This window comes from Chroicocephalus ridibundus, chromosome 7, assembly GCF_963924245.1.
Source record: "Chroicocephalus ridibundus chromosome 7, bChrRid1.1, whole genome shotgun sequence".
NCBI lineage: Eukaryota > Metazoa > Chordata > Aves > Charadriiformes > Laridae > Chroicocephalus > Chroicocephalus ridibundus.
Genome location: NC_086290.1, coordinates 31469008 through 31494124, shown reverse-complemented (window position 1 = coordinate 31494124; position 25117 = coordinate 31469008). Strand labels below are relative to the sequence as shown.

General features: G+C 40.1%; 1 protein-coding gene across 1 annotated transcript; it reads right to left on the bottom strand.

Moving 5' to 3' along the window:
* Window positions 1-1470: 1470 nt before the first annotated feature.
* CPO (carboxypeptidase O) lies at window positions 1471-15734 on the bottom strand. The gene is made up of 11 exons (XM_063342162.1): window positions 15614-15734; window positions 12303-12378; window positions 11755-11879; window positions 9131-9245; window positions 7991-8092; window positions 7122-7226; window positions 6411-6521; window positions 5152-5242; window positions 4365-4567; window positions 2945-3029; window positions 1471-1739 (listed from the first exon to the last, which is right to left on the bottom strand). Exons 1-11 carry the CDS (start codon window positions 15691-15693, stop codon window positions 1471-1473), a joined length of 1362 nt encoding a protein of 453 aa, XP_063198232.1. The 5' UTR covers window positions 15694-15734.
* Window positions 15735-25117: the final 9383 nt, after the last annotated feature.

The window sequence follows — 25117 nt, the reverse complement described above, 5'->3', positions numbered from 1 at the left end:
TTTTGATCTGCATTTGCCATCACTGGCCTTCAAGCGATCAAGGGGAAAAAAACAAACATTCTCTTCCCCAAAGTTGGAAATATTTAGTTGAAAATCTCTGGTTAGAACACCTTCAATTTTCAAGCAGAATCTTGAAACTTGCTAAGAAAATCAGACATTTAATACAAAATTTTTATTTTTTTTTTTCCCCCTGGACTCTTCATTTTCTATCAGAAAGAAAAAAAAAAATCTGTCCTATTATCTGTATAGCCAAGCCTGGTGGACATATTTCTGGGAAGTGGGACTCCTGGATTCAAAAGCAGACAGAGTACAGGTTAAAATAGGTTGTCTCTATTTCAGTGAATGCCCTGCACCCTCTGGTGTTGGCTGTAACAACACAGAAGCTCTTGGTGTTGCCTTCCGAGCAGCTCAGACAGAGGGGCCCTGCTCAATGGGCTGAAACATCTCCTTTCCTCTGGCACTCCAGTGAGCTCCTAGCTTCGCATGGGGATCCCAGGCAGAACCCTGCAAGCTGCAGGCTCTCCAAAGTGATGGAAAGCCAACAAATGGGCCCCAGTCCTTCTGCAGAGTCGACCCCAAAGGATTAAGGTGGTTTGTAAGAAAGACACACCTCTGTAAATAGACTTTTTTATGTACAATCTGCAATGAAATGCCTTAGGAGTCTGACTTTAGGAGAATATTTGTATCCACCAGTCACACAGTTTTGGCAATTGAGGATGCAATGAAATCACTCTCTGCTCTGCTCTGTGAGGTGGGACTAGCACCCCATCCTCATCTTCCTTTTCCCTTTACCTTCTGTATTTTTTAAGGATTTGGGCAGTTTCTATCATCACTGATCTGACTGCACCTAAGTGGCAGGGCCAAACCTCTTGTCTGTCCCCACATGCTTGCACCAGCTCAACTCTTGCTTCAGGCTGCTGTTCATGGTTGCCGGATTATGACCTTTCACCAGCTTTTGCGGCCCTGTGTTTTCTGGTAAATCCCAATGTGCTAGTTTAGGGAAGGAGGGTGGATCTCAACGAAGCTGTCCAATGTCCTGTAGTGGGAACCGGGAATATTTAAGTCTCACAGGCATCCTGCTAATGCCAGCAAGACCCAGCAGTCGGTGGGGTCAGGCAGTGGGGAGAATTGTGACAAGGCAGGACTGTGGCCGACAGAAGGGCTGCGTAGGCCCAGGTGAGCACTGAAAATGTGCTCAAGAACCAGGGAGTAACAGTATTCTGTCCCCGTGTGTACTCAAGCTGGCTTCTTGAGTACAGCAAGGGAAGCTTGGGAAATTGCCACAGCTCTTCATCCTTTTCTCCTTCCCTAAAACACAGCTATCAAAAACACAAGTGGGTGCTTGGATTTTGCGGGATGAGCCTTTATTGAAATACTTGACATTTAGTTCCTCTGTTCATGGAATTTTGTCTTTTCAAAGCGACATTATACTTTGCATGGGAGTCTCTTGCTGGGTTCTCTAAGCCGTTTTTAAGAAACAGTCCATGTAAGTACAACACTCAGGCAAAGGCTCAGGCCCAAGCTGCCAGAGGTCAGCATCACAGCCCCACCAGGGAAGTACTTCTGATCAACATAGTCTATGATAGTTGTCACAGCCAGCATAGTCTCCTCACATGTGGGCTGGATCTGGTCAACAGGTAGAACAAATCCGTGAGTACCATTGTCTCGCAGTTCAAATGTGTAGGAGAAAGGAATGCCAATCATGTGAGCCCAGTCCCGTGAGGAGCCTGAGTTACTGTCTGTGAATTTAAAAATAGAGGGAAGACATATGTATTAAGCACAGTTCTTTGAAAATACTTCTTGCTATAGTTAATGCAAGATTATACCCGAATCCCTGAACTAAGCAGTAACCGTATATCACTGTGACATGGAAAGCAGAGTTTCTAGGTGCTACAATTCTTAATTATACTAAAAGTCTTCCATGGAGTTTCCTGAGTGAAACAATCCTCCATAAGGTGGTATTGTACAATAACAGGATATGAGTTCCAGGGATTCTGTGTTTTTAACATTTTACTGTGATTAGTTTGGAGTACAAGATGGATTGGCCATTTGTCTGTTTTGGTACGTCATTACCTACATTGACACTGCCTGAAATTTCTTTGTATATTTGTTTTTAAGCATAATTTGGTCAAGTCTGAAAGTTTTCTGGCTACTGCCTGTTCATCTGCCTCATGCATCTTTTTTATTACCTATTCAGTATAAGTACAAACCTTGGCAAAATGCACTGCTAGACGTAGGCAAGTTACCGTATACTTACACCATGTTGCTCACACAGTAGGTGACTTGTGTGACTCAGGGACTGGCACAGATGCTGTGAATATGCAAAACCGCATGGGTACTAGAGCCAACTACTTACTCTTCTCAGTGACTAGCATGACTTATTGCTTACTGGGAAAAGATTGGGTTTACCAGGAAGTCTCTAGGGCCCTCTAGTCCTATATGTAAAGGCCATCAACTAGTATCGGCTGTGATGGTGTGTTCATGATGTGGGTATCCAGTCCATTAGGAACAAGGCTGAAAACGACATATTTCACGCAGAACTGCAAGCAGCTGCCATGTGATAATGTCTGATATAGTAACTATAGACCTGATTGGGGTTTTAATTTTTGCTTGACTCCAGTGAAGACAAATAGGAGTTTTGCTGCTGACTTCAGCAGGGTCAGGATGATGTATCACCAATCTCCTGTCCCCTGTGATGTATCTGTGAGGAATTCATGTAGGAACTAGCTTCTGATCAATGCTTCCTTCCTTCCTGCAGTCAGCTTTATAAAGTACAGTGTTATCTTGTATTCAAATGACTGCTGCTTAGATGTTCCACTGAACCAGTCCATTTAATAGTACTCAAAGAGGAAACTCATCAAAACAGTACTCACTGATGCCTGTGACACAACGACTCTCTTCTTTGAAATACAGCGCAATCAAAGGGAAATGTAAAGAAACTTACATAAAATTAAAGAGGTTGATCCTACTTTATAACTGGTCCCATACTTTCCCATCAGGGCAGCAGCTGCTTTCTCTGCAACATGCATCTGTAAGTCCAAAATAGGAACAGCATTGTCGTCAGTACCAGTACATTTGGCAATTATTTTGAGTGGGCCAAAATTTTTGTCTCTTTCAGCTTTACATTTACATATGATCAGCTTTAAGTTTTGATATTATAAATTCAGGACTTAGCGAAACCCATTACAAACATGTGAGCAAACTGTTCTTGATTTTTTAATGAAAATTATATTAAAATTTTGAAAATAACTCTGCTATTAGCTAGCGAAAGTGTTTACTTTGTTGTAAAGCTAGAGGGCTGTGTTTTGGAGAGTTAGAGTCTATGCCGTATAGCACACTGGTGCTGACTACAGCAGTGACTGATCCCTTAAATTTGTTATATTGCCATAGACTCTGTATCCCACCATCTTTAGAAACTGAGCCATAGACAGACTAAATGACTCATATGAAGTTCAAACCCAAGTCCCTCATGCTCTTGACTAGTGCTCCAGCTACTGAAATGTTCATAAGTGCATATGTTAATGAACTCAAATTAGAGAACTGAGAAGCTGAGGGAATAAGTAACCAAGAAGCAGATGCCTACTTTTCTCCCATTCTCCTAGTGAAGGCATTTGGAATACCCTTTCTGGATACAATCGTGACAGCCATGTGTGTATAGTGTGCTGGCATCCTAAAATGCAAATGCATTCTTGTATGCAGCAAGAACTTGGCGCTCTTCTCCACTTACCTTGCGTTGCAGTAACCCTATCTGTAATAATTCAATTTTCCTGATTTAAAACGAAGGATTAGGATTAATTCTGCGGCAAGGAGATCTTGCTGATACTGCACATATAACAGGCAACCAAGAAAGATGAAGAGACCACAGCCCTACATTAGGGAAATGAGCAGCTGAAGCCCTGGAGACCTGCCTCAGAGAAAGCTTTCTTTAAAGAAAAGTTCCTTTCTACTTCTTTTCCTTGTTACTTCCCCTTTCCTCCATAGAAACACTAAATCACTGTCACCAGAGGTTCTGTTTAGAGGAGAGGAAAGCAGTGTTAGATAGAAGCCAAGAGTTCTGATATATTATTAGATAGACATGAGAGGAGTTGTAAACCCAGAGAGTACACAGAGCTAATGCAGATATTAAACTCTGCACAGCATGGTTCTAATTTTTGTGACTAAGCCGGGGAGGGGAACCAATGTCAGCCCATAGCCTGTCCTCACTGTGTGGGAAATGTGAGGAGCGGCAGTAACTCCAAGGCAAGTCCCTGAATAAGCCCAGCTCCTCTGAAGGAAAGGCAAGAGGGCAAATAGAGTTGTGCCACATGCAGTATACTGCCTGTACTTGTTCTCTACAAGTGTAGAAGATGAATGTTTTGCCCTACCAGTTCTTCACTGTTACTTGGAGGTTTAGTTGTGGAACCATACGGAGTGAGGATGTACTGTCCGTAGGAGTGAATTGTTAAATAGCACAAAATGTCACTCTTCTTCCTTTCGATAAACTGAGCCACGGCCCTTGTCTCAGGCTCTGATTCTGGTCCAGATCCACAGAAGATTTCACTGCTGCAGTTATAAGAAACACCAACACCTGGAAAGGAATACAAAAAGTGAATCAAAGGAGATACATATAAATGCCACTTCAGAGGGAACAGGGAAGTTTACCTGGGAGTGTAAAGGTGTGTGTTTATGTGGACAGGAAGACTAGACAGCTCAGTGCGACTTTAACATTTCACTCTATTGGTAGAAACTAAAATTTGCTACAACACTGAAATATTTAATGCATATTTAAAGGCTGGCTGCAATGAAAACACTCTGACACCACCACAATGTACCACCTGCCAGGGAAGCTATAGAGGGTCCTTGAAATTCATGGCATACCCAACTGCTGGCTGTTAAGTGACTAACTCCTAACATTGCTGCCTAGAACTGATGCTTGCTCCGGCAGTGAATTAGAGGTATAGTTATATAAGCAGCAATTTTCTGCTCACAAAATTAAATGCCAGTTGAGAGCCAATGACTTAATATTTTTACAAACCAGGTTTTTATTTTTACTTATGTCTTGATGACAACAAGATGAGTATTCCTTTCTTATAAGACCTCATCTTACTTCAGAGACTAGTTACTACTCTTGCTTTACATTTGCGTTGCTGATCTGAAATACTTGGAACTTACTGCCCCAGGAGGAATTGAAGTTTCGGTTGAGATCTGTCCCGTAGCAGGTGCCATTCATATGTGGAGAACGGTTTTTCCTCCACAGACGATCCTAAGCAAAAGTAACTGCAGTTACATAATAACAACTCAATGATCCATAGGGCCTCATAATAATATGGTGTAAAGACTCCTTTACTTTAGACCTCTGCATTCTGAGTAACTCTTGCATTGTAAGAGTGCAACTCTGTGTGCAAGGGTGATAAAGCCTAGTGACAGAACATTTTATCTACTACAGCCAGGCTGTCGTATTACACAAGCCTCCATGCACCTTGAAATGAGCCTACTGAGCTTTAAAAAAAAAAGTTTGCTTTTTCCGTAGCACTCAACTGCTCCCATGCAGTGCTGCACTCCTAAGAAAGACTTGGCATTGTGAGGGGTACCTCTGTGTCCAAGAGACAACACCTGAACTTATGTTTGTTTCAAATTAAAGAAGATTAATGGTTTTTTTGTTAGTTAATCTTGCTGCTGCTCCTTGGTTCCCTACTATTCTTATTGCTACACTTGGTTCTCTGCAGACCTCACCGCACTGCCTGTATGAGCTTCCTGGCTGAATTACACATGCATCCAAGTGCAATGTGTGGTATGCCCCAAACCTGCCAGGGAGCAAGCTGTGAGACAGCAGGATCCACATGGTGGTAGGCTGAGCCTCTTGGGCCATGCTGAGGTCCTGCATTAAAGGGTGTTTTGTCTGGGCTGGAAGCATGATGAGAGTAGCTGAAGACCAACATTTTGCATTATCCTCCATATCAGAAAAGGAAGATTATTTGGGAGGGCACACCTATTGCAAAACCAAATTGCCCAATATTTGATCAATTCCCCTTCTGTCCCATGCTGCAAAGGTGCTTACACCCATCTACTAGTTGACATCTCTTGCGAAGAATGACTGTCTCCTCCAGACATACTTAACTCCATCAACCAAGCCTTGAGCTGTTAGGAGGAAAGTAAATCCATCCCCAGAAATACAAAACCAATTGATACTGTGGTTTTGTCCTCTCTTCCCCAGGCTCATGACGTTACTAGGAATTTTTAGCCCTGTAATCTCAAGTGACTGCTGATTTACCAGAAGAAACAGAACTGCTCTGCCATGAGAGGATTTGTGTGAGTAATGATTCTGTCACTGTTCTCTGTTTAAATATAATTTCTGTGATTGTATCTAAAATTAACAAAACATACTGTGCACATCGAACTTTCAATATAATTCCTGGATTTTCACTGCTTACTTTTTCCCAAGAATAGATGTAGCCATCAATATTAAGGACTGGCAAGACGTAGAGGTCCAAATTCTGTAGAAATCTGCTTATCTTTGGGTCAGATTTGTAATTTTGAAGAATCTGAAAAGAAAAAATACAGAGGACCGAGCAGAGAATCTAGTTGTAATCACTGGAAAGAGCTAGTTTAGAACTATCATCAGGGAATCACTACTGAGTATCACCATGTTATCCAAGATCTATGCAATCCCCAGATATGTGGAGATATCTACCTTTTGCCATTTACAAGGTGACATTGTATAGTCATATGGATATGGTCTTGCAGGCATGAAAGCTGCGTGATAGCGTAACTGTGCGCCAGGTACTTTCAGTACATGTGGAATGTTGCTATACCATATCTTAGGGTTGCTTTATTCCAGGGGGACTGTGGGTTTGTGATGCAGAGAGGCTTGATCCAAAAGCCACCATGGGAAATGGAGAGATTGCTGTCAAGTTCGGTGTCTTTGGAATTAGTTCAGGTGGAGGAAACAATGAGCTAACAAATATTCACCTCAAACTGTGATTTGCACTTAGGTTTCCACGGGTATTTGTACTATGTACTAGTTTTGAAAATCATAACAGAAACATTTTTAACAGAAAAAGCATAATTCTTGGTACAATGACAGAGAAGTATCCAAAGTGATATGTTTTTTTAATTATCTAAGTGGAAAAGTGAGGACTCACTTCTTTCACAAACCACTGGCAGAAGGCTGGAGAGATCCATTCTCTGGCATGAATCCCACAGTCCATCCAAATGATCTTCTTGGTTTTATCTGATGGTTGACTGATCTGAGAGAGTGTAAGAATGATCATTTGGAAAACTTACATTACGATAAAACAGCCTAGTGTAACACAGAAAGAAAAGGATGTGCCTTGATATGCCATTGAGCCATCTGAGATTATCATTATTACAGACATCATTACGACAAGCTCTCCTTCCTAATAAACCCATCTCTGTAGTATTTCAGGGCACAAGTTTTAAAGTGTTTGTTGAGCAGGACTGTCAATAAACCGCTTTATTTTTCATTTATATTAGTCATTCACAGGACAGGTTGTTCTTACTTTGGGATTCTTTTTTTTTTTTGATGGGGAAGCACAAAACGGCAGGGAATCTAATTTTACTCGGTGATAGGAACAAATTAGACAATAACTAAACCAATTAATAAAGCTATGGTTTTTACTAGAGTGTCTGATAAAAAATGTCATGGAATTCTCCTAGCAGAAAGGCTATATGCTGTAAAAAGTAATAAAACCAACAAAACAAAACTCTTTATCCTCGCACACAGCTGTTGCCAAGTTAGTTTCAGCTTGATTAGTATTTCTAAACAAGACTTCAGTTAAATTTGTTGTTTTCACTGCATAATAGCAAGGTTATGGTGATAGTGTATATGAAAGTTGACAAATCTTACTGTTGTGTAGAGGAGAAAACCATCTCCTGTTATTTCAGTGAATTGGGATGAGCACTGTCTTAGGAAGGATCTGAACCCTGTCTTCTCCTGTGTACTTTTTTGTGAAGATAGCTTTTATTCATTTTAAGAAAGTTCCTCCCATACCTGCAGATAATACATTTCTCGATTCTCAATTGTCTTCCCCAGGTAGTGCTGAGTCACCAGCTCACTGTTGTTCTTCTGGATCTGAGTCATCCATTGATAAATCTGAAATAGTCACAGAGAATTCTTGGTCCAAAGTGGGACTTTCCTTCTCTTTCCCACCTCCATTTCCAGATTAAAGCATTTTCTTTTGCTTAGACAAGCAACGTTTTCCTCAGAGCTCATTTCAATTTGTGATATCACTTAACACTCACGGAAGGCCTTTCACTTGCCTCTGAGCAAATGGATGGTCATATCTCACTGGGTATTAAAATATAACATCACTGCAATACAACACTGGTACTCTGTCCTGGATCTCATTCAACATGCCTGTCCTTTTGGGCATCTTTCTGTTGACTTCACCAGATGTGGAACCACACCATCAAATCTTCAAAACAGCAATAGAGTCTCTTCCCTATCAGTACTGATTTTTCACACCTGAGTTTAGCAGCAGTCATCCCCAATGGGTAGCTCAAACAACGTTTATGCGAGGATTGACTCTGCTCTCTCACTCTTACTATGTGGCTAGGAGGAAAAATACCACCATGCTCGCTTACCCATTGGTCTGTGAAATATAGCACCAAGAAGTCTCCGCTACCCGCCGTCGTGACATTATTCTCTCCTAAAGTGTCAAAAACTTCTCCTTAAATTACTTCTTTCTACAGATCTCCCACTGTTCACCTCTTCTTCCTCACTGAGATTCCAGATACTGCAATAGTCATTGCACTTCACATTTGGCTCAGCATCAAATGTATTGGGGCTTAAATGAATAAATGCTAGAGATAATGATAAAGCATAACAGGGTAGAAAGGTAGTAAACCAAGCAACTGAACCCCAGAATGTTATTTGCAAAACAATATGGCTGCTTCATGCAGAGCATTTAGATTTTGGTCAGGGAGGAATTGAGGATTTAATCAAAACCAACGGCAAATTCATGTCCAACTCAACCAGGCCAAGATTCTAGTCAAATAGTAAGGACTGACTCTGCAAAGAAGAAAGCCAGAAAGAGCTTTCTGCGGAGCTTTCTGCAAGCACAGCATTGCTTGCTGTGGTATTTACAAAATAGCAGCAACAAAGAAAGCAAGCAGACTTGTGTTCCTCTACCTCTTCCATGGGATGATATTGGGTGTAGATATAACCTTCTGGCACCTGCCTGTGGCTGCTCCTCTCCTTCGGCATGCTCTGATCCACAAGTTTCTGCAGGTCAGGTACGAGGACTCTGAGGGGCAAGGAAAGAGGGAGATAGAAAAGAAAAGAATCCATAAAAATTACTGCAGAACTATCATGGCGGGTACATTGCTTACATCAACAAATTAAAGGATTTAGCCCCTTCTGTTGTGAACTGCCTGGCAAATTCATCACCATCAGCATAGTGGTTACTTTCATGTAAGAGAAATTTCAAAATACTGAGATTTTCACTGGGTTTTTACAATAAAGTAATGATTTTACCAGATTTATTTTTTTTTTACAGATTGACAATTTTCTACCAAAAAATGTTCAATAGCTTTCTTTTTTTCACCGCTTCTACTTCTGGGCAAAACTGTAAAATATCACCTTTTGGGAAGAGAGAAAAAAAATAAGATTAGTGTTTCATTGTGTTTTATGGAGACATTTTTCATTTGCAAAGACTTCACAGAAGTATTCGTTGCAATTTTCAAAAGTCAGAACAAAAGTGCTTCTTTCCTTCATAATGCTCTTCTTGCTTTTTAGTTACAAATTAGTTCATAAATTAGTATAGCACAAGTGTGATTCCACAATCAAGGGAGTCAATAAGACCTTTTCCATGGCTTCAGAGGATTTTGGATTATACACTGTGCTTTCACACTGCAATCAGCCCTTCTAACACTGTTACAAATCTGTGCTTCTTGTAAATGCTTGTGGTAATACAATTGCAAAGGTAGATTAAACATTGTTTATTTCAAACACTGTAAGGGCTAATAGACTATTCTGCTGACAGTAGCACTGATAGGCATTTCTGGAAACTGCACATAAGAAACTTTCAAGAGTAGTTACAGCTGACTTTCACTCTGAACTTTGATGTTTATTCACATCTGAACTTCAAACTAAAATTTAGGCGGTGCAAATTCCCATGAACTGAAGCTGCACATTCAAAATGCCTTATCAGAGCTCTGGAGAATTGAAATCCTGGAGTCTGACACAGTCAGAATATTGATGTCCTGATTATAATTTGTCATTTATGTCTCTATCATTATATACCTAACTGTCATGTTACCTTCCTTGCATGTCAACTGCCTTCTAAAAGGTGGTTCCTGCTTTGAATCTGTTATAGGAAATTTAACTCTAACATTGCCGTACACATCTCAACCCTTTTGCGATACAAAGCCAAAATTTCAGCTTGACTATTAAATTACCCACCTCTTTCTTTAGGACCCTACACAAGGTGGATACAGTTCTGGCCCCAATCCAAGGAGAAAAAAGAAAGAAAGGAAAAAAAGATTAAGCTACCTTCAGTTTAGTCTTTAAATGTCCAATAGAATCAGTTGAAACCATTAGAAAATGAAGAGCCTTGATATAAATAAGAGGTTAAATATCTTCTGGAATGTGGTCTAAGTTGTGAATACCTGAACCTGATGCTAGATCGTTCATACTGGCTCCTACCTTGTCTCTCTCCATCTCTGGTTGTCAGGGCATCATGCTTACTAAAAAGAATTTGTCAGGTAAGATGCAGGAAGTCAAGATCAGCTTTAATTCTAAACGGTTTTGAAGTGGCACCCATTATCCTTTAACTTATCTTTGATTGGTAAATGTCAGTGTGTGTCCATTGGCTGTTTGTTGCCAGCCCTGAATGACTACAGGATTGTTTATATGAAATACAGCTGGCTACTGGTTACATGAAAGAGTCAGTTCCAAATGGGAGTGGGACTGTGGGAATTTTATTTAATCCCATTTGTCTTTATAAACATTATTTGGATTAGATCTTCTGGTTGGAAGTAGAAGCATGGCAGTTAGTGAAGATGTGTGGCTGGGTAGGTGTGTAAAAGCATCATGGGCCATTTGCAGCTCGTGGCTCCCAATTGGGTGCTCCTGCCACCGGGCCCTTTGTCCCAGGCTGGGATGTCTCTGAATGGATGGTGCCAGGAAATTCTCACCAGCCTGGCAGGGGCTGGGACTGGGGTAGGAAACTGCAGCTCTGAAGAAGCTGTCTGGATACTCACTTTGAAAGGGCTCTTCTCCAAAACAGAGGAGCAACAAAAGACAGGAAGGGAAAAGGAGAGCTACAGAAACTGCTTCTCTGCAGTGATACTGGTTAAACCTTTGGGCTTTCCAAAATAGGGAGGACCCTGTGTTGAAGTATCCATACTTTCCAAGAGCAAAGCATGTTCCTATAAGTAGTGGTTATACCAAGCTTGGCTTCCTGACATTAAAATAAAAAACTGTGTCATAATTCTGAGTACCGTCCTCTACTGCTGAGAAGGCAATGGCAAGAAACAAGAGAAATTGGGCTGTCTCAGATCCCAGCTCCAAATTCACAGTCCAGGATAGCTGGAAGGTGAATAAACAGGGCACAGGGGGAAGTGCCTTTAAAACTCAAAGGTATATATAGTATCTGTGCATTGGACAGGTCAAGGTAAGTTGGAGGCACTTGGGACAAAGATTGGGACCTATCGTCAGTACTTGCTGACTGTTCATTGGAAACGGCTAGGTCCTTTTGTGATTGCAAAAATTGTTAGAACCAGTCTTTCCCATCAGGAAATCAGAGGTCATACTTGTAAGAGATCATATGATGATCTAAGCTGTCTTTCACTGCCTGCACCAGAGGGGCTGGGACCCTTATGTGCAGGTCTTCTCCAGTCCTGATGTCTTCAGGCAGCTGGGGCTTCCACAAATCCAGCTGTGCAGAGGAGAAGAAAGAAATGCACAAATCAAGCTCTGTTTTCAGAATGAGAAAATATATTTAAGAAAAAGTAGCTGCATATCAATAACTGAAAGAAGTTTTCCTTCAAATTCTCTCTATAACTATTCTCCGGCCATCTGTTCATAGAGCATGCAACACAGGCTTAGTGTTTCCATTGACTCGGGCACCACTGGTAAGGAGCAGCACCCTCACAGAGCCATGCAAGGAAACTAACTTCTTCCCATAAATTCCTTCAGGTAATGGAAGGGCAATTCCACCTTACACTAAGAAAAAAAAAGTTAGGTAAAGCTTTTTCAAGTTTACTTTAACCTTCATTCCTGTCCAAATTTGCATGCAAATCTGTTTTACAGCTCAAGACCCCGCTCCGCTTTTTGGGCACACATGGTTATCCTTACTCACCAGTAAAGTGCTGCAAAGCTGCTGAAGATGCTGGACTTGCTGAAATGTTTCTGGCACAATATGAAAAACCTGATCCCTGGAAATTCAGCAGAGAAACAGGATCAGTTTTAATGTCTGTTAAAGTCAAAAGGAGATATTTTGTTATGTAAAAGGAAGACACAGCATGTAACTGAGTGCTGTTCAAACAAAAGCATATCTGAGTGATGAATTTCTGGAATGGTTTAGCTGCATGTAGAAGTAAGTGATGTGGGTTTTCTGTTGCTAGAACATTAGGTTAACTTTGCTTCCTTGCCGGTGGCCCTTCTTTATTCCCCATACTGGCTTCACTGAACTCAACTGCTTGCATGAGCCCTGGTGTGCGTTTCTGCCTTTGCGGGACCAGGGCCAAAACAAGATCATCAGTAATATATAATAAACTATTTATTTGATAAGATGTCACTTTCTTTTCCTCCTGTTCGGGAATTATTCAGTTATTCTAGATAGACTTGTTGCTTCGCTGATCTACTTGAGCATGCAAAAACATTAGATAGTCATGATAAATGAACATTGCTAAGAGCTTGAGATGTCCACAAACTACTTGCCACGAGAAGAGCCAATTTATTCCACAAATATGAATAGCGTGGTCTCCAGAACTGCATATTCTTAATCAATTTGTAGGAAACAAAAATTTCTACTACAGGATCTATGATTTTTTTTATTTCTAGAAAATACACACAGATCCAGTGTCTGAGTATATATTTTCATGAGGACCCATGACACTTTCATCTACAGCAGACTTAATCTGAAAAAAAATATTGAAAGTTTACAAAGAACAAATTAGAATGTTTGGAAATGCAGAAAAAGCAAATCTGTATGTTCTATTAAAAAACCTGTCTGTAATTATTTTTCTAATTCTTTTTCGGTGTTCGTTCAAATCAATTTTCCAGAATTCATAGCAAGTGTGACATCTCTAATGAAAGGGTTTCATAAAGAGGAGTGGATTTTGATGACTACATTACATTACTCAGAGGTGAGATAGCAGTTATCCACTACTCATGTGATAGAAGGGGGAACCTGAGAAATACTCGTATTTGTTAGTAACCAATAACCACTGCTTTACAATCTCCTTTAATGACTTCAATGAGCCTTGGAGCCTTTACAGGATAAGTACAAAAAAAGAACATTTTACATTTTAACGCTTTTGTAACAGAAATTCTTGTCGCAAAAGTCTTGTATGGTGAATCATTATGGTCATCAATATAATATGCTCTCATCATCTGAATTGTAACTGCTATCATTTGTGCTTCCATACACAAATGTACAATTATCAACTTAATATACATGCAAATAGAATTCACTGTTCATTCATATTATGCAGTGAAAAATAGGGGGATTTGGGGCTTTTTACATCTCTCTTGAAAGTATCACCTTTGCTGATAGAGAAATGTAGAACTTGATAGTTAAAATGGGCTGTTTACTACTAGTTCAGGAGATGCTGTTAGCATATAGCACCGTTATCTATGGGGCAAAATGATTACATTTGCATTGCTAACAATTTGCTGCAACAGCCATGATATCTTTGTAATAGAACCTTGTAGATGCAGGATAAACATCTTTGCTGGGAGAATAAACATCTCAGCTGCAGTTCAGAGTTTATTCTCTCTAAATGCCTGGGCTTGCTTTGCTCTTTGTCTATCAGGAAGGGAAACAATATCCTGTAATATCTTTCTATCCTCATTGACATTATGTCTTAATTACACCAAATGAAAGAAATGCCAGACAGTCAGATTGCTGCCAGATGGCCAGCTCTTATTTACTGATAAACCTTTTACAATAGCCAGTGTGGAGACAAATCATTTTTAATAGTAAACTAAGATTAGAAAGCACACGCTCCTTTATGATTATGGACTAGGATTCTCAGTAGAGAAGTGCAAAGTCAGCCCATGTAACCATGTGAGAACAACAGTTTTTAAAATGCTACAGTTAAGCTTTCTTACCAAATTAAAGGACTTTTCTCAGCACAAGCTGTGTTTCTTTGAATGCTCATAGATCGGAAATTTCATCTAAGTTGTTGAACAGAGCAAATAACAATGATCATGGGCTTTACTAGTCATTTCATCTTTGTGCAGGTGCTGCCCACCCAAAGTCACACTGACCATTCTATTCAGTGTGTTTTTAAATCCCGTGCGCGTACTCGACAGGTTCAGTCCTGGACAGCAATTAGAAAGAAAAACGAACGCTACATTTCCAAGGGCCTGTTGAATTCTATCCAGTGAAACTGACAGGCTCTGACTGAGTCCCGGATACAAATCTAAAGACTAAGTATTACCCAAGTGAAATAACACATTTTAAAGAGAGAAGTGGTGACTCTGTATGCTCTTCCAGGGGCTTTGCCAGGAGAGTTGTTGAACAGGTATACTATGAAGGAACTTGCTTGCGGTAGGTATTGCTTTGTCTTCTCTCTGTTTTAAAACTATATTCTGGGGATATAATTAGTTCAGAGGCATTCAGCACTGGGCTACTTTCTTTGTTTACTTTAGAAAATTCCATATATAAAGTTATATGTGGATGGCTGGCCTCCACACTATATTTGTGCCCCTCCTGCAAATCGCAGCTGCTGTAAAGGCAGAATGACTTACCATTCCTTGTAAAGTTGAGATTGAAGGAAACAAAATAATTTAGATAGGCAAACAGCATAATTTTATATCACTCAGTTTCTTATGAAGCAGAACTGAGAATGGAGAAAACAGCAAAACTAGACATTTCATACTTTTCAAAAACAGTAAGAAAAAATGTGATAATCTCATTCTCTGAACACTTTGGGGTGAGGATTTTCTGGACCAACTTCACTAGCTTTTTTTTTGTTATTTCTACTGATTTCCAACAGGGGTTCAGTATCCAAGTTGCTTTTTGAGACACCATCTTTTCCACATAACCTCAGCTGTCTTTTATTAATGGATATAATTTTGCACAGTCATCCCCCTGCTTTATACTCAGGAAAGGCATTTTATTCCTACAGCATCTGATTTCAAAGTTCATTATGAAAGAGGCTAAGACAAACGAATTTCAGCTAATGGAAGCAGAGCATCCTGAGGTCCGTTTGAGGGGCATTCTGTGTCTCCTATGGCTGCAGCCATATCTTTGCTGGCTCGGATTTGGTTCACTCTTTCTTCATTTCCCGTCTTTAAATTTTCTTTCCAAATCTTACAAAGCTTACAGCTTAGTAACCCTATCTCCAGGTTTTCGGTTCATAATTGTTATTATTATTCTTACACAGTTCCTGGGAATTTCACTGCATGCACAATTCTTCATGATACTCCATTCACACTCACCCATCATATTGCAATTTCAAGCTGAGGTTTCCAGGAATCAGCATCCCCAGAGAAAAGATGATCCCAAGAAAAAGCCACATCTTTGTGCAAAGAACACAGCCCTGACAGTGCAGGACTAGAGAGGAGGAGGATAGACCTGGAATGAACGCTTTATTTGTACAATTATAATATATAACCAGACTTATCCTAGAAGGGAACCTGCCCTTGTTGAATCATTAACTTCACTTTTAAATAGTTCTACTTTTTCTTAATTCTCCAAGCTCTCTGTTCCACACTCCAAAACACAAACACATACAAATAGCAACATTCTCACTGAAGCACTTCTACGAAGATTTTTCTGTATGACACCTTCAAATCTTTGAAAAAGTTATGTGAAAAAGTTGATAGTCATTGGAGAAAATGTTACTTGCAAGGTCCATGTCAACTAGTGAAGATTAGCTTATAAGGATCAAGAGAACGCTGGTAAAACAAGCTCCATCCTTGCTCTCTTCCTTCCTGTGTTTGTGGAGCTCTTCTTTGACCTCTTAACTGCAATTCTGTCACTTGCCTAGCCAAAAAGAGGACACGAAAGAAACAACTGACATTCCTGTGAAAGGGAAAGATGGGGAAATCAGAGTTTCATCTAAATCACTTTAAATTGGACCAGATCAGTCTCTGGCCACAGACTATCAACTTATCAACTTTACACTGTCATAAAGAGTGTTTTTTGTTATATACTCAAAACAGTGGGCTGGTTACTGTCTGAAATATTTGATTTCTTGCTTAGTTCATATATCAAGACTAAACAGTTGAATTCCTTGCTTAATAGACTACAACTAGACATATAGCACAGTTCTTCAGAAAGAAATTTTTTCACTCAGATTCTCTCTTGGATTAAAGCTATCCCATGGTGATTTAATGCAGAAAACTGCATGGATTTGGGGTGAAGAGAATCCAGTCAGTCAGTTTGTTTGTGTACACATGCAATGGACATTAACTGTAATTATGATATCTTTGTAAATCTTTATCAGCAAAGTATGAAGTCGTCTTACATTACTACCAAGACTGTCACCAAGGAAACAGGCAGCAGAACGGTCCCAGTATAAAAGAGGACCAGCTTAACTCAAAAGTGTATTCTCACGAAACCAGGCTGTATGTAAGAGAAGAATATGTTCTCCTTCATAAATCACACGAGACCCTTTCCATTTTATTGCCACACTCTATAATTTGCTCAACAGCCTGAAGCTGAAAATGACAGATATTGTAGATACTCCATGTAGATATCTAGCCCACAGTGACTTCCAAAAGAGCTGAAGGAAGTCCTCTTTACAGGATTAGAGGCAGCTCTGTTTGTGAGGAATCAGAAAAACAAACTCATGTTGGAAGACCATATTCCATATTGACACTCAGGACATCTGCTCAGATAACTTTTGCTTTTCTTCCTTTGTCTCCACTGCTATGAGATGGACTAATGTTTTGAAGACCTCTGTTGTGTTGTCTGTGCCCTTTAACCAAAGCTGGCTTTGTATTGGTGTTCAATCCCTTGACAGGGACTCAGAATCTAGAAATAAGAAAAATGGAGATATAGAGGAAAAAAACAAGAGGCTTTGTCCTCTTTTTTTTTTTTTCCAAAAAAGATGTACACAAATGGAGCAAATCACAATATGCTAAAATTCAACTCCAACCCAAAGTTTACACCTCCACACTGAAAGCAGAAAGTGTTTATTCTGTGGTGAAAACATTACTCCTATGATGCTAAATAGTTATGAAGACAGATAGGGTCATTTTGCTTGATGGGCATAGGACTCGGAAGAAATGGCAGTTGCTTGCTAAGTCTTTGATTCAAATTCCTTTGAAGTCTAGTTGATTTTAATGGGCTTTAGATTAAAGTCCTGTGGAAATAATCATGGACATTTCTCACTGATTTAAAAAATGGACTTGTTTTGGGACTTCAGCAGAAGATTTGTTCATAAAAGACAATACTTAAGTATGTACTTAATGTTCAGCTTGCAAGCAGCACCGCTGAATTCAGAATACAAGCCATTAGAGACTTTATTCTGCCACTAATGCAAAAATATCTTGGGACGAACAGTTAACTTCAACAAGCCTATTGCCCTCTCGGGCATAAATAATGTCTATCTCAGTAATAAAGTCTGTTCTTTGGTCAGGTTCTTACTGGCAGCTGCTTATCTTTCTAGCAAATGTGGAAGGCAGTTTAATCCATTTATTCCCTCCTTGAAAACTGTGTGCAAAAAGACATGGGACATTCTGGGGAGAGGAAAGGTTGTAAACATATGGCACAAACATGCTATATGAAACCATACGGTGTCCTTTCTTCCAAACAAGTTTACTTTGCAGTTCTTCCATACATTCTTCTTAGAGCTTGAGAGCATTTTTTTCAGCATCAGTTTAGCCTCTCAACTGCCCTGTGAGACAAGCAAATATTATTTCCACTACTTAAAAGATTAAGAAAAACAGGGAAAAAAGTGACTCCCCAAGGTGACATAGGAATACTGCTGCAGAGCCAGGAATAGAATTTAGATCTCCTGACTCCCTGTCTGGTGCTTCCTTAAATATATGACCATCTGCTCTCCTGCTGGAAGTATAGATACTATATGCTGACTCCAACAAGCTGGCTGCTAAGCCTGTTAGTTTATCCTCTTTTTATCCCATACTGATATCATCTCAAGCTAAGCTTTTGGCCTGGAGTCAAAGTGATTTCCAGTGTTTGAATGATTCGACCTGCTTGTTATTGTTTTAACCTTGCACCACACATATGCTCAGCTATTTGTGACTTATCTGCATACAGTCTGTGTAGCAACAGCCTCAAGCTAGAACTGTTTTGTTTAAAGATTCCATACTGAAGCATACCACATGTTTTAAACAACTATCATATAGCAGTGAGTTTGATCCTGGTAGCTGCTTGCACCCAGATTTCCTACTGAGCTGCATGTAATTTTCAAGGACAAAGAGCTTATTAAAAAGGCAAAAAACTTACACACTTGTGCGTCTCCACAAACGTCAGTTCATCACATTAATCTCTCACAGTCCCACAGCTAAATCCTGCACTGAGTCCATCTGAACTAAACCAAACTAGAATGAGATGGAATTCAACATGATCAACATTTTTTTAAATCATCGCCTTGATTCTGAGAAAACCAGTAAATCTCCTTCTCTCATTGCTGCAAAACACTCACAGTATGTGTTCGAGACAGAATCATCACTCAGGAGGGTCAGTACAGTAGCATGCTGACTAATGTGCCTTAAATCCTAGTCTTCTGTTACACTGAAGAAGGGGGGTGGATAATTCAGCTGTTTTACTAAACTATCCTCTGGTTATCACTGTAGCTTTACTTGGAGGAAGCACACAATGAATCGACAGCTGTTTCCCATTGACTTATCATAGGACATAGTTTATTCTATAGGTATTGTCTTTTTCTGTGAGTATTAGAAGATATTCTGTCTTTCTGAGCAATGTTCAAAATACTCCAATTCATTCTACAATATTAAGTACATGGTCTTAATTCTGTAGCATATGAATATTCAACAGTATGTTGTGTGGTCTGCAACGTGAATCATTTTTTCTCTCAATATGCCAAGTCTTCAGCTTTCACAGCTTTTTTAGAGAAAGTTTTTTCTGAAATTCTCTGGATTCTATTGTGATTTGACAGCGCTAACTGTTCACAAGCCTCATTAGCTCCATCAACAATCCTAGCATAAGTGGGAATATACCAGAAGCTATGCTGTAAATGTGTATTTCTTGAAATTACTAGATCATGTACCATTGTTGTTCTGAGTGGGCAAGAATTAGGCAAGAATGCGTGACTTTGTGAAGAAACAAAACTTCTTGTAAACCTTTAGCTGTCAAAGCAATGTATTGTTGTTTAAAAGAAGATGTCAAATAAGATTAAAAGCCTATCTTGTATTTTTAAATAAAATAATTACCTTCGTAAGTAAATGAAGTAGCATTATTTCATTGCTACCAGCAGAACTCTACAGGACAGCACATGTCTATTATTGCTTAATGGTTAAAAAACAAGCTTACTGCACTGTATTCTAGAATAACCAACATTACTTTTAATGCGTTCTATTACAAGCACTAAAATACTTTATGATTAGATGTGAATATGCTTGCACACGATTTCTTAGACCCAAACAATATACACTGTATTCCCTTTAACTTAAGTAATTAGCTTTTGCAAGCATAAAACGTGTTCATATTAACCTTTGGCCTCTGTTCTATCAACGATACACATACTTAGCTTCCTGTTTAATACCAGCACCGCTGAGCATAACAGTATTGCTTGCATGCATGCAGTTATGTGTGTACGTCCATGCAAGGTAGGTAATACTCCAAACCTCTCAACTAGCATGAGGATCTGTTAAAAATGGTTATGATGTCCCTGAGGAATCGCAGTGATTATTAATGAAACCAATAGCACCTGACAAAAGATGTCAAAGTGGATCTCGTCTGAGTGAAACAAGTCCATTCTATGTAACTTAGACTCAGTAGAATTTCCAGTGTATTTTTGCAAAGGAGCCTTAAAGAATTTATAAGCTGGGTTTGAAGTATGCTGTGTACGTATGGGTGTGACATGCAGTAGAAACAGCTTGTATTTTGGGGTCTGATTTTGTAAAAAAACATTGCTGCTAATAGTATCTGGGGAAGGGATGGGGCAGTGTAACTTTGCACTGCTTGTGACAGGGCTGGGTAGGTTTGCAGTAAGGCTACTGACATGGCTTGCATTGGTCACAAGTTTTGGGGTTCTTCAGCAAAGGAGGATGTTTCTTTTACAATTAGCCAAGACTTTCTCCACTCTCATGGCTGAACTGTTACTACTCTCTGTACAAGGAGTGGATCTGAAACATCATCCAGCTCTGCCTGGGAGAATTTACAAATCCAAGCAACTCAACATGGGGACATCCCCATTATACAGACAGGGAACATCGATACATGGCTGTGCTGGGACTGTGCCCCTGCTACCAAGCAGAGCATTCCTTTGAGTCACGGCACTACTGAGATGGGTGCGGACACCGGGACTCTGGGTGTGTCATGGGGACCTCCTGAGAGACTTGCCAATGAGCAAACAGATAAGTGGTGGCAAGCAGGGAGCTGAACTCAGATTCCCCATCTCTCTCTCTAATGCCTTAGTGTCAGATCATCTCATCCTCTGTTCAGAGAGAGTGGTTTGGATACCTTCATTGTTATTCTTTTCACCCCTTCAAATACTGAGTTATTAGATTCAGCAAATGAATATCAAACCTACCACCAGCAGTGGAAGGTTTGGAAAGTTCTCTTTTTATTCTGCATCAGCAGAAATCAAACCAACCTTCATCCTCCTCAGTACTACCTTTTGGGGGAAGTACTGCCTACTGAGAAGGAAATCTGCTTGCTGACATCGGTGAAGCATTCATCATTTTGTACTGTTCCTTGAGCATAGACTGATACAGAGTAAATCTCCAAACACACATTTAAAAAAAAGCAGTCTTTACCCTCTTCTTGCCTTATACACCACAGTGCATAAAAGGTTTAGGTTGCCTTTGTGTTTTCCAGAGAATTCCCTGTGCCAATGAACCGTCTGTTGTTCTGCAAAAGCTGATATCTAACTGCTGAGCCAGCACAAAGGGCAAGTAACAACCCAGTATTGGCCTTCGATATGTATATTTAAAAAGATTAAATAGTCTTTTATTATGTGATTGACATTTCAAATGTGGGCTTCGTGCTTGGTTTCTCCTCCCTCACTAGCTATTACATGCAAAAACCTCTTAACATACAGATATATAATCTCCTTCACGACAAGCCACTCTATTTCCTGAATCTCATCCGTGTCAGTATACATCGTCTTCAGTGACAATTGTCACCATTTACACCAGCCTCCATGCAGTCAGAGTCTGCTTCACCAGCTGTTCCCTGCTGCAGAAGGGGAAAACTGGGCTCACGTAACAGTTCAAGTTTTCTCCTTTGAAGTCATAGAGCCACAGCCTCAGCTGGTGGATGTTGCTGCGGTGCCCCAACTTTAATTTAAACCAGCTGATGGGCGACTCCCCCTTTTCCCACACTCCCCACACACTTCCCCACCTTTCTAAAGGGTGGTTGGGTACAGGTGACACCTTATGTGCAGCAGAATCTGTATGTTGAAAATCAAACAGGCAAATAAAGAAAACTTAGCAAGTGCCCTTTGTGGATTGAACTGATAAGAGTAAACTACGGCACATACTCAGGAGTGACAAAGAGCGTTCAGTAAATTGTCTCTGTCTGGAGGCATGGATAGAGTCCCTCACCTATAGCAGTGAAAAGAAATTCTGTTTATAAAATTTTGCATCTTGCTACATAAAGCAAGAGCATATCTGGGTTTTGATGGGTGCCATGGCAACAATGTTACTGGAGTATAGAGCATTTTCAGAGAGAGGGGAAGGGATGAACAAGAAGCTCACTGGTTATATGTGGACACATCTTCTGCTGCAGACTCAGAGACAGATTCTCCTTCTTCTTGTTCCCAGGTGGCTGTTTACGGTTGCCACTACATTTATGCTTTCACTTTATACTGCGGTTGTCCAGAAATAATGAAAAAAGGGAAAAACCTGCTGCAACTAGAAGGACAGATCTTAAACACAGTTTGGAGTTCCATTATATTTGCAGCACTTGTAAGAGAAGAACAATGCAGAACTACTGAATGCACTGTGGTTACTAGCAAACAACAAACCCACAGGATTACATGTTCAGTAAAACCTATGCTTAAGTACCATAATTGCTTTAAAAGTATGCTTGTAGAGAAAAACAGATAACCATGGCTCAGCTTTTGTTCTGAAATAACAAATCTCAGCACATTTTGCCTAGGACTGAATGCTCCACCTTTTTTTGAGATCTACAAAACACTTGCAATTCTCTTTTATTTCAGATATTCTAGTGTCAGTCAGGAGGTATTGAAACTGGAACCTCATTCATGCAAACCTACGTGCTCTGAGATTTGTGTGCAAAGAGAATACCTTAACATTAACAAATAGCAATATAAAATAACACCTACTGAATGGCAGAGGGGCACAAAGAAAGCATTAGAGGGGAGTCCTTATATTTTCTTCATTTTAGCGATTAACCAGAGCTACATCTCTAGGTCTCTGCATACAAAGCACTATTCAACCTCTTACCTATGCAGAAACAGTTGCAATACCTGAGAAACAGACTTCCATTCTCTATTCCAAGCTCCAGTTTATTTAGAGTCTGATTTCTTAACAAAAATCAAACTCTTGCAATGCACTTACAGTCCCTCTTTCCCAGTCACTTCTGGACGTCTCAGCCAATTTGAGAGCAAGGTAGAACTTTTAAAGAGAGTTCCTGGATGTTTCTTGTAAATGAGTGGCTGGAATATTTCATACCCTGAGAAGGCTGGAGTTAGGGCTCAAATGTGGTTTTGGACATAAGCAAATCCAAGCAGGAGAGAACTACAAGTCATCAGGGTCTACAAATCCAGCTGCTTATGGAAACAATTTTTTTTTCCCCAACACTCACTGTTCTCATTCTGCATTACTTCACAAACTTTGTTTCATTTTTGCTCAGATGGTACTAGTTTATTTTCTATTCACGCAAGAGCCTTTCTCACCCTTGCAGCCCACATTTTCTGCCTTCCTGTTTCTTGCTCTCATTTTAGATCTTTTCACACATCCTGCAATGCTTAACATCATCCTTGGGCCAGTGAAGTTTGCTATTTAACTTATATTTGCAAATCCTTCTCAAAATGTTTTCTTATTGATTGTGTGATACATGACAATGATCTGAGCTTGTCACCCTTTCGTATGTGGATATCCCTCAGGTGACCTGAAGAATTCAAAGGATGGACAGTATCTGCATTATTCTCAAGGAAATATTTACCAGATAAGCCAGCTTTATCTTGGCATTTTACTGTTTTGTAATAAGATTTATGAGCGAAAAAAGTATCTAACAGCAAGCACCATGTAGGAAACAAGAATCATAAAAGGCAGTATCTGTTTCTTTGAGATTAGCAGGACAAATGCTTTAGTCCAGTATTTCATAGCTCAGAATGAAGGAAAGATTTGCATGGATCTACTTTTCAGAATTCTTTATGGCCCGGGAATAAAATATGTTGCCTTAATACAAGAATCTGGTCAAATACAAGGTTGCTCTGTGCAGCTGAGTCCACTGTCTCTAAGTTATAGCTACATAATTACTCTAAGCCCTATGCTTGCTTTATCTTCTTTAACAAGCCTTCAATTCATCGAAGATCCTCCCCTCTCTCAGCAATTTATTTTACTTAATAAATTACCTATTTTCACTTTACACGGCATTAAGAACCTTGGCCTTGCTACAGATTGGATACACACCCTTGAAATACCTTTAGTGAGTCAAACACCACAGCAAATGCCTGGGTTCCATCCATTGATAAGATACACCCATGGGCTGTATGAAATAAAGCCATATTCAGCTTCCTGGTTCCTCACCCCTTGTTCAGAAAAAAATTCCAGCCACTGCACTTGCAAAGCGTTCCCAGTGTGAATAAAGATTAGAAACACACGTTCCTGAGTCTGCAGGCAGAATGAGAAAATGGTAGAAAAAGGTGCAGCTTGCATCTCCCGTTAGCTTCACTGGCAGGTCAGCTAAAAACATGTTTAGTATCTGTTTTGCTTAAAAAAGGGGATTTTCCACCTTTTGCACCAAGCAATCCATGCAGTGACAAAGCCCACAGTTACAGGAGCAAAATTATTATTGCTGATCTTCATTGTGAGTCTCCCACTAATTTTAATGAGCATGATTTAGGAGAAAGAGGAGAATGGTATTCTAAATACAGATTGTAATGCACAAAACAGGGGATTAGATCTCCTTTAATGTGTGAATTGGACACGTGAGAAACCTGGATTTATTTCAGACATTGCAGCAGAGAAGCTTTTTAGCAGATGTTAATATTCAAGAAACCCACAGCTCTGAAGTCCCTCTGGCAGCAGCTACATACTGCTTGGAACTATGAATCAGCGTAGGTGATAGTAACGACTTAGATTAGGGGTAGCACAAAGCAAGGTATTTTAATAAGCAAGGTGGTCGCTATGGCAGACTACTACACTTCCATCCTGCTTGTTTAAGTTTCCACCTATTTGTAAGGTGTTTAAAAAAAGAAAGATGGTGATCAGCTAATTTAACATAACATGCAATGCCATTTTGTGTCCACTGGTGGCTTATTCTGTCCAGGCTGCTGGCACCCAAGAAGACAGTATTCTTCCCCACCTGGTGTTTTGTCCCTGAAGAGATGGGAGCTACCTACCTGCTACTGGGGACCTGACTGAAAAGCTCAAAGCAGAGGAAGCAGTTCCACAGCTCAGGTGAGAGCCACAGCTGACACTGCAGTAGCTTGGTTTATAGGGCTTCAGCTTTGAACAGCACCAAATGCTTTCCCAAACGACCGCTCTGAGCACCACCCGGCTCTCCAGCACAGAGTATTTCAGACCTCCTCCAGCGCAGGCCAGGACCACGAATCAGTCGGCCAGCTCAGAACATCAGAATGGCTCTGACCAGTCTGC

Coding starts and splice junctions, on each gene's coding strand:
- CPO (XM_063342162.1), bottom strand. CDS start 15,693: ATGTGGCTTTTTCTTGGGATCATCTTTTCTCTGGGGATGCTGATTCCT. Junction 9,246..11,754: donor CATCATATGATCTCTTACAA/GTATGACCTCTG, acceptor CTTGCCCCTCAG/AGTCCTCGTACCTGACCTGC. Junction 7,227..7,990: donor GAGAAATGTATTATCTGCAG/GTATGGGAGGAA, acceptor ACACTCTCTCAG/ATCAGTCAACCATCAGATAA.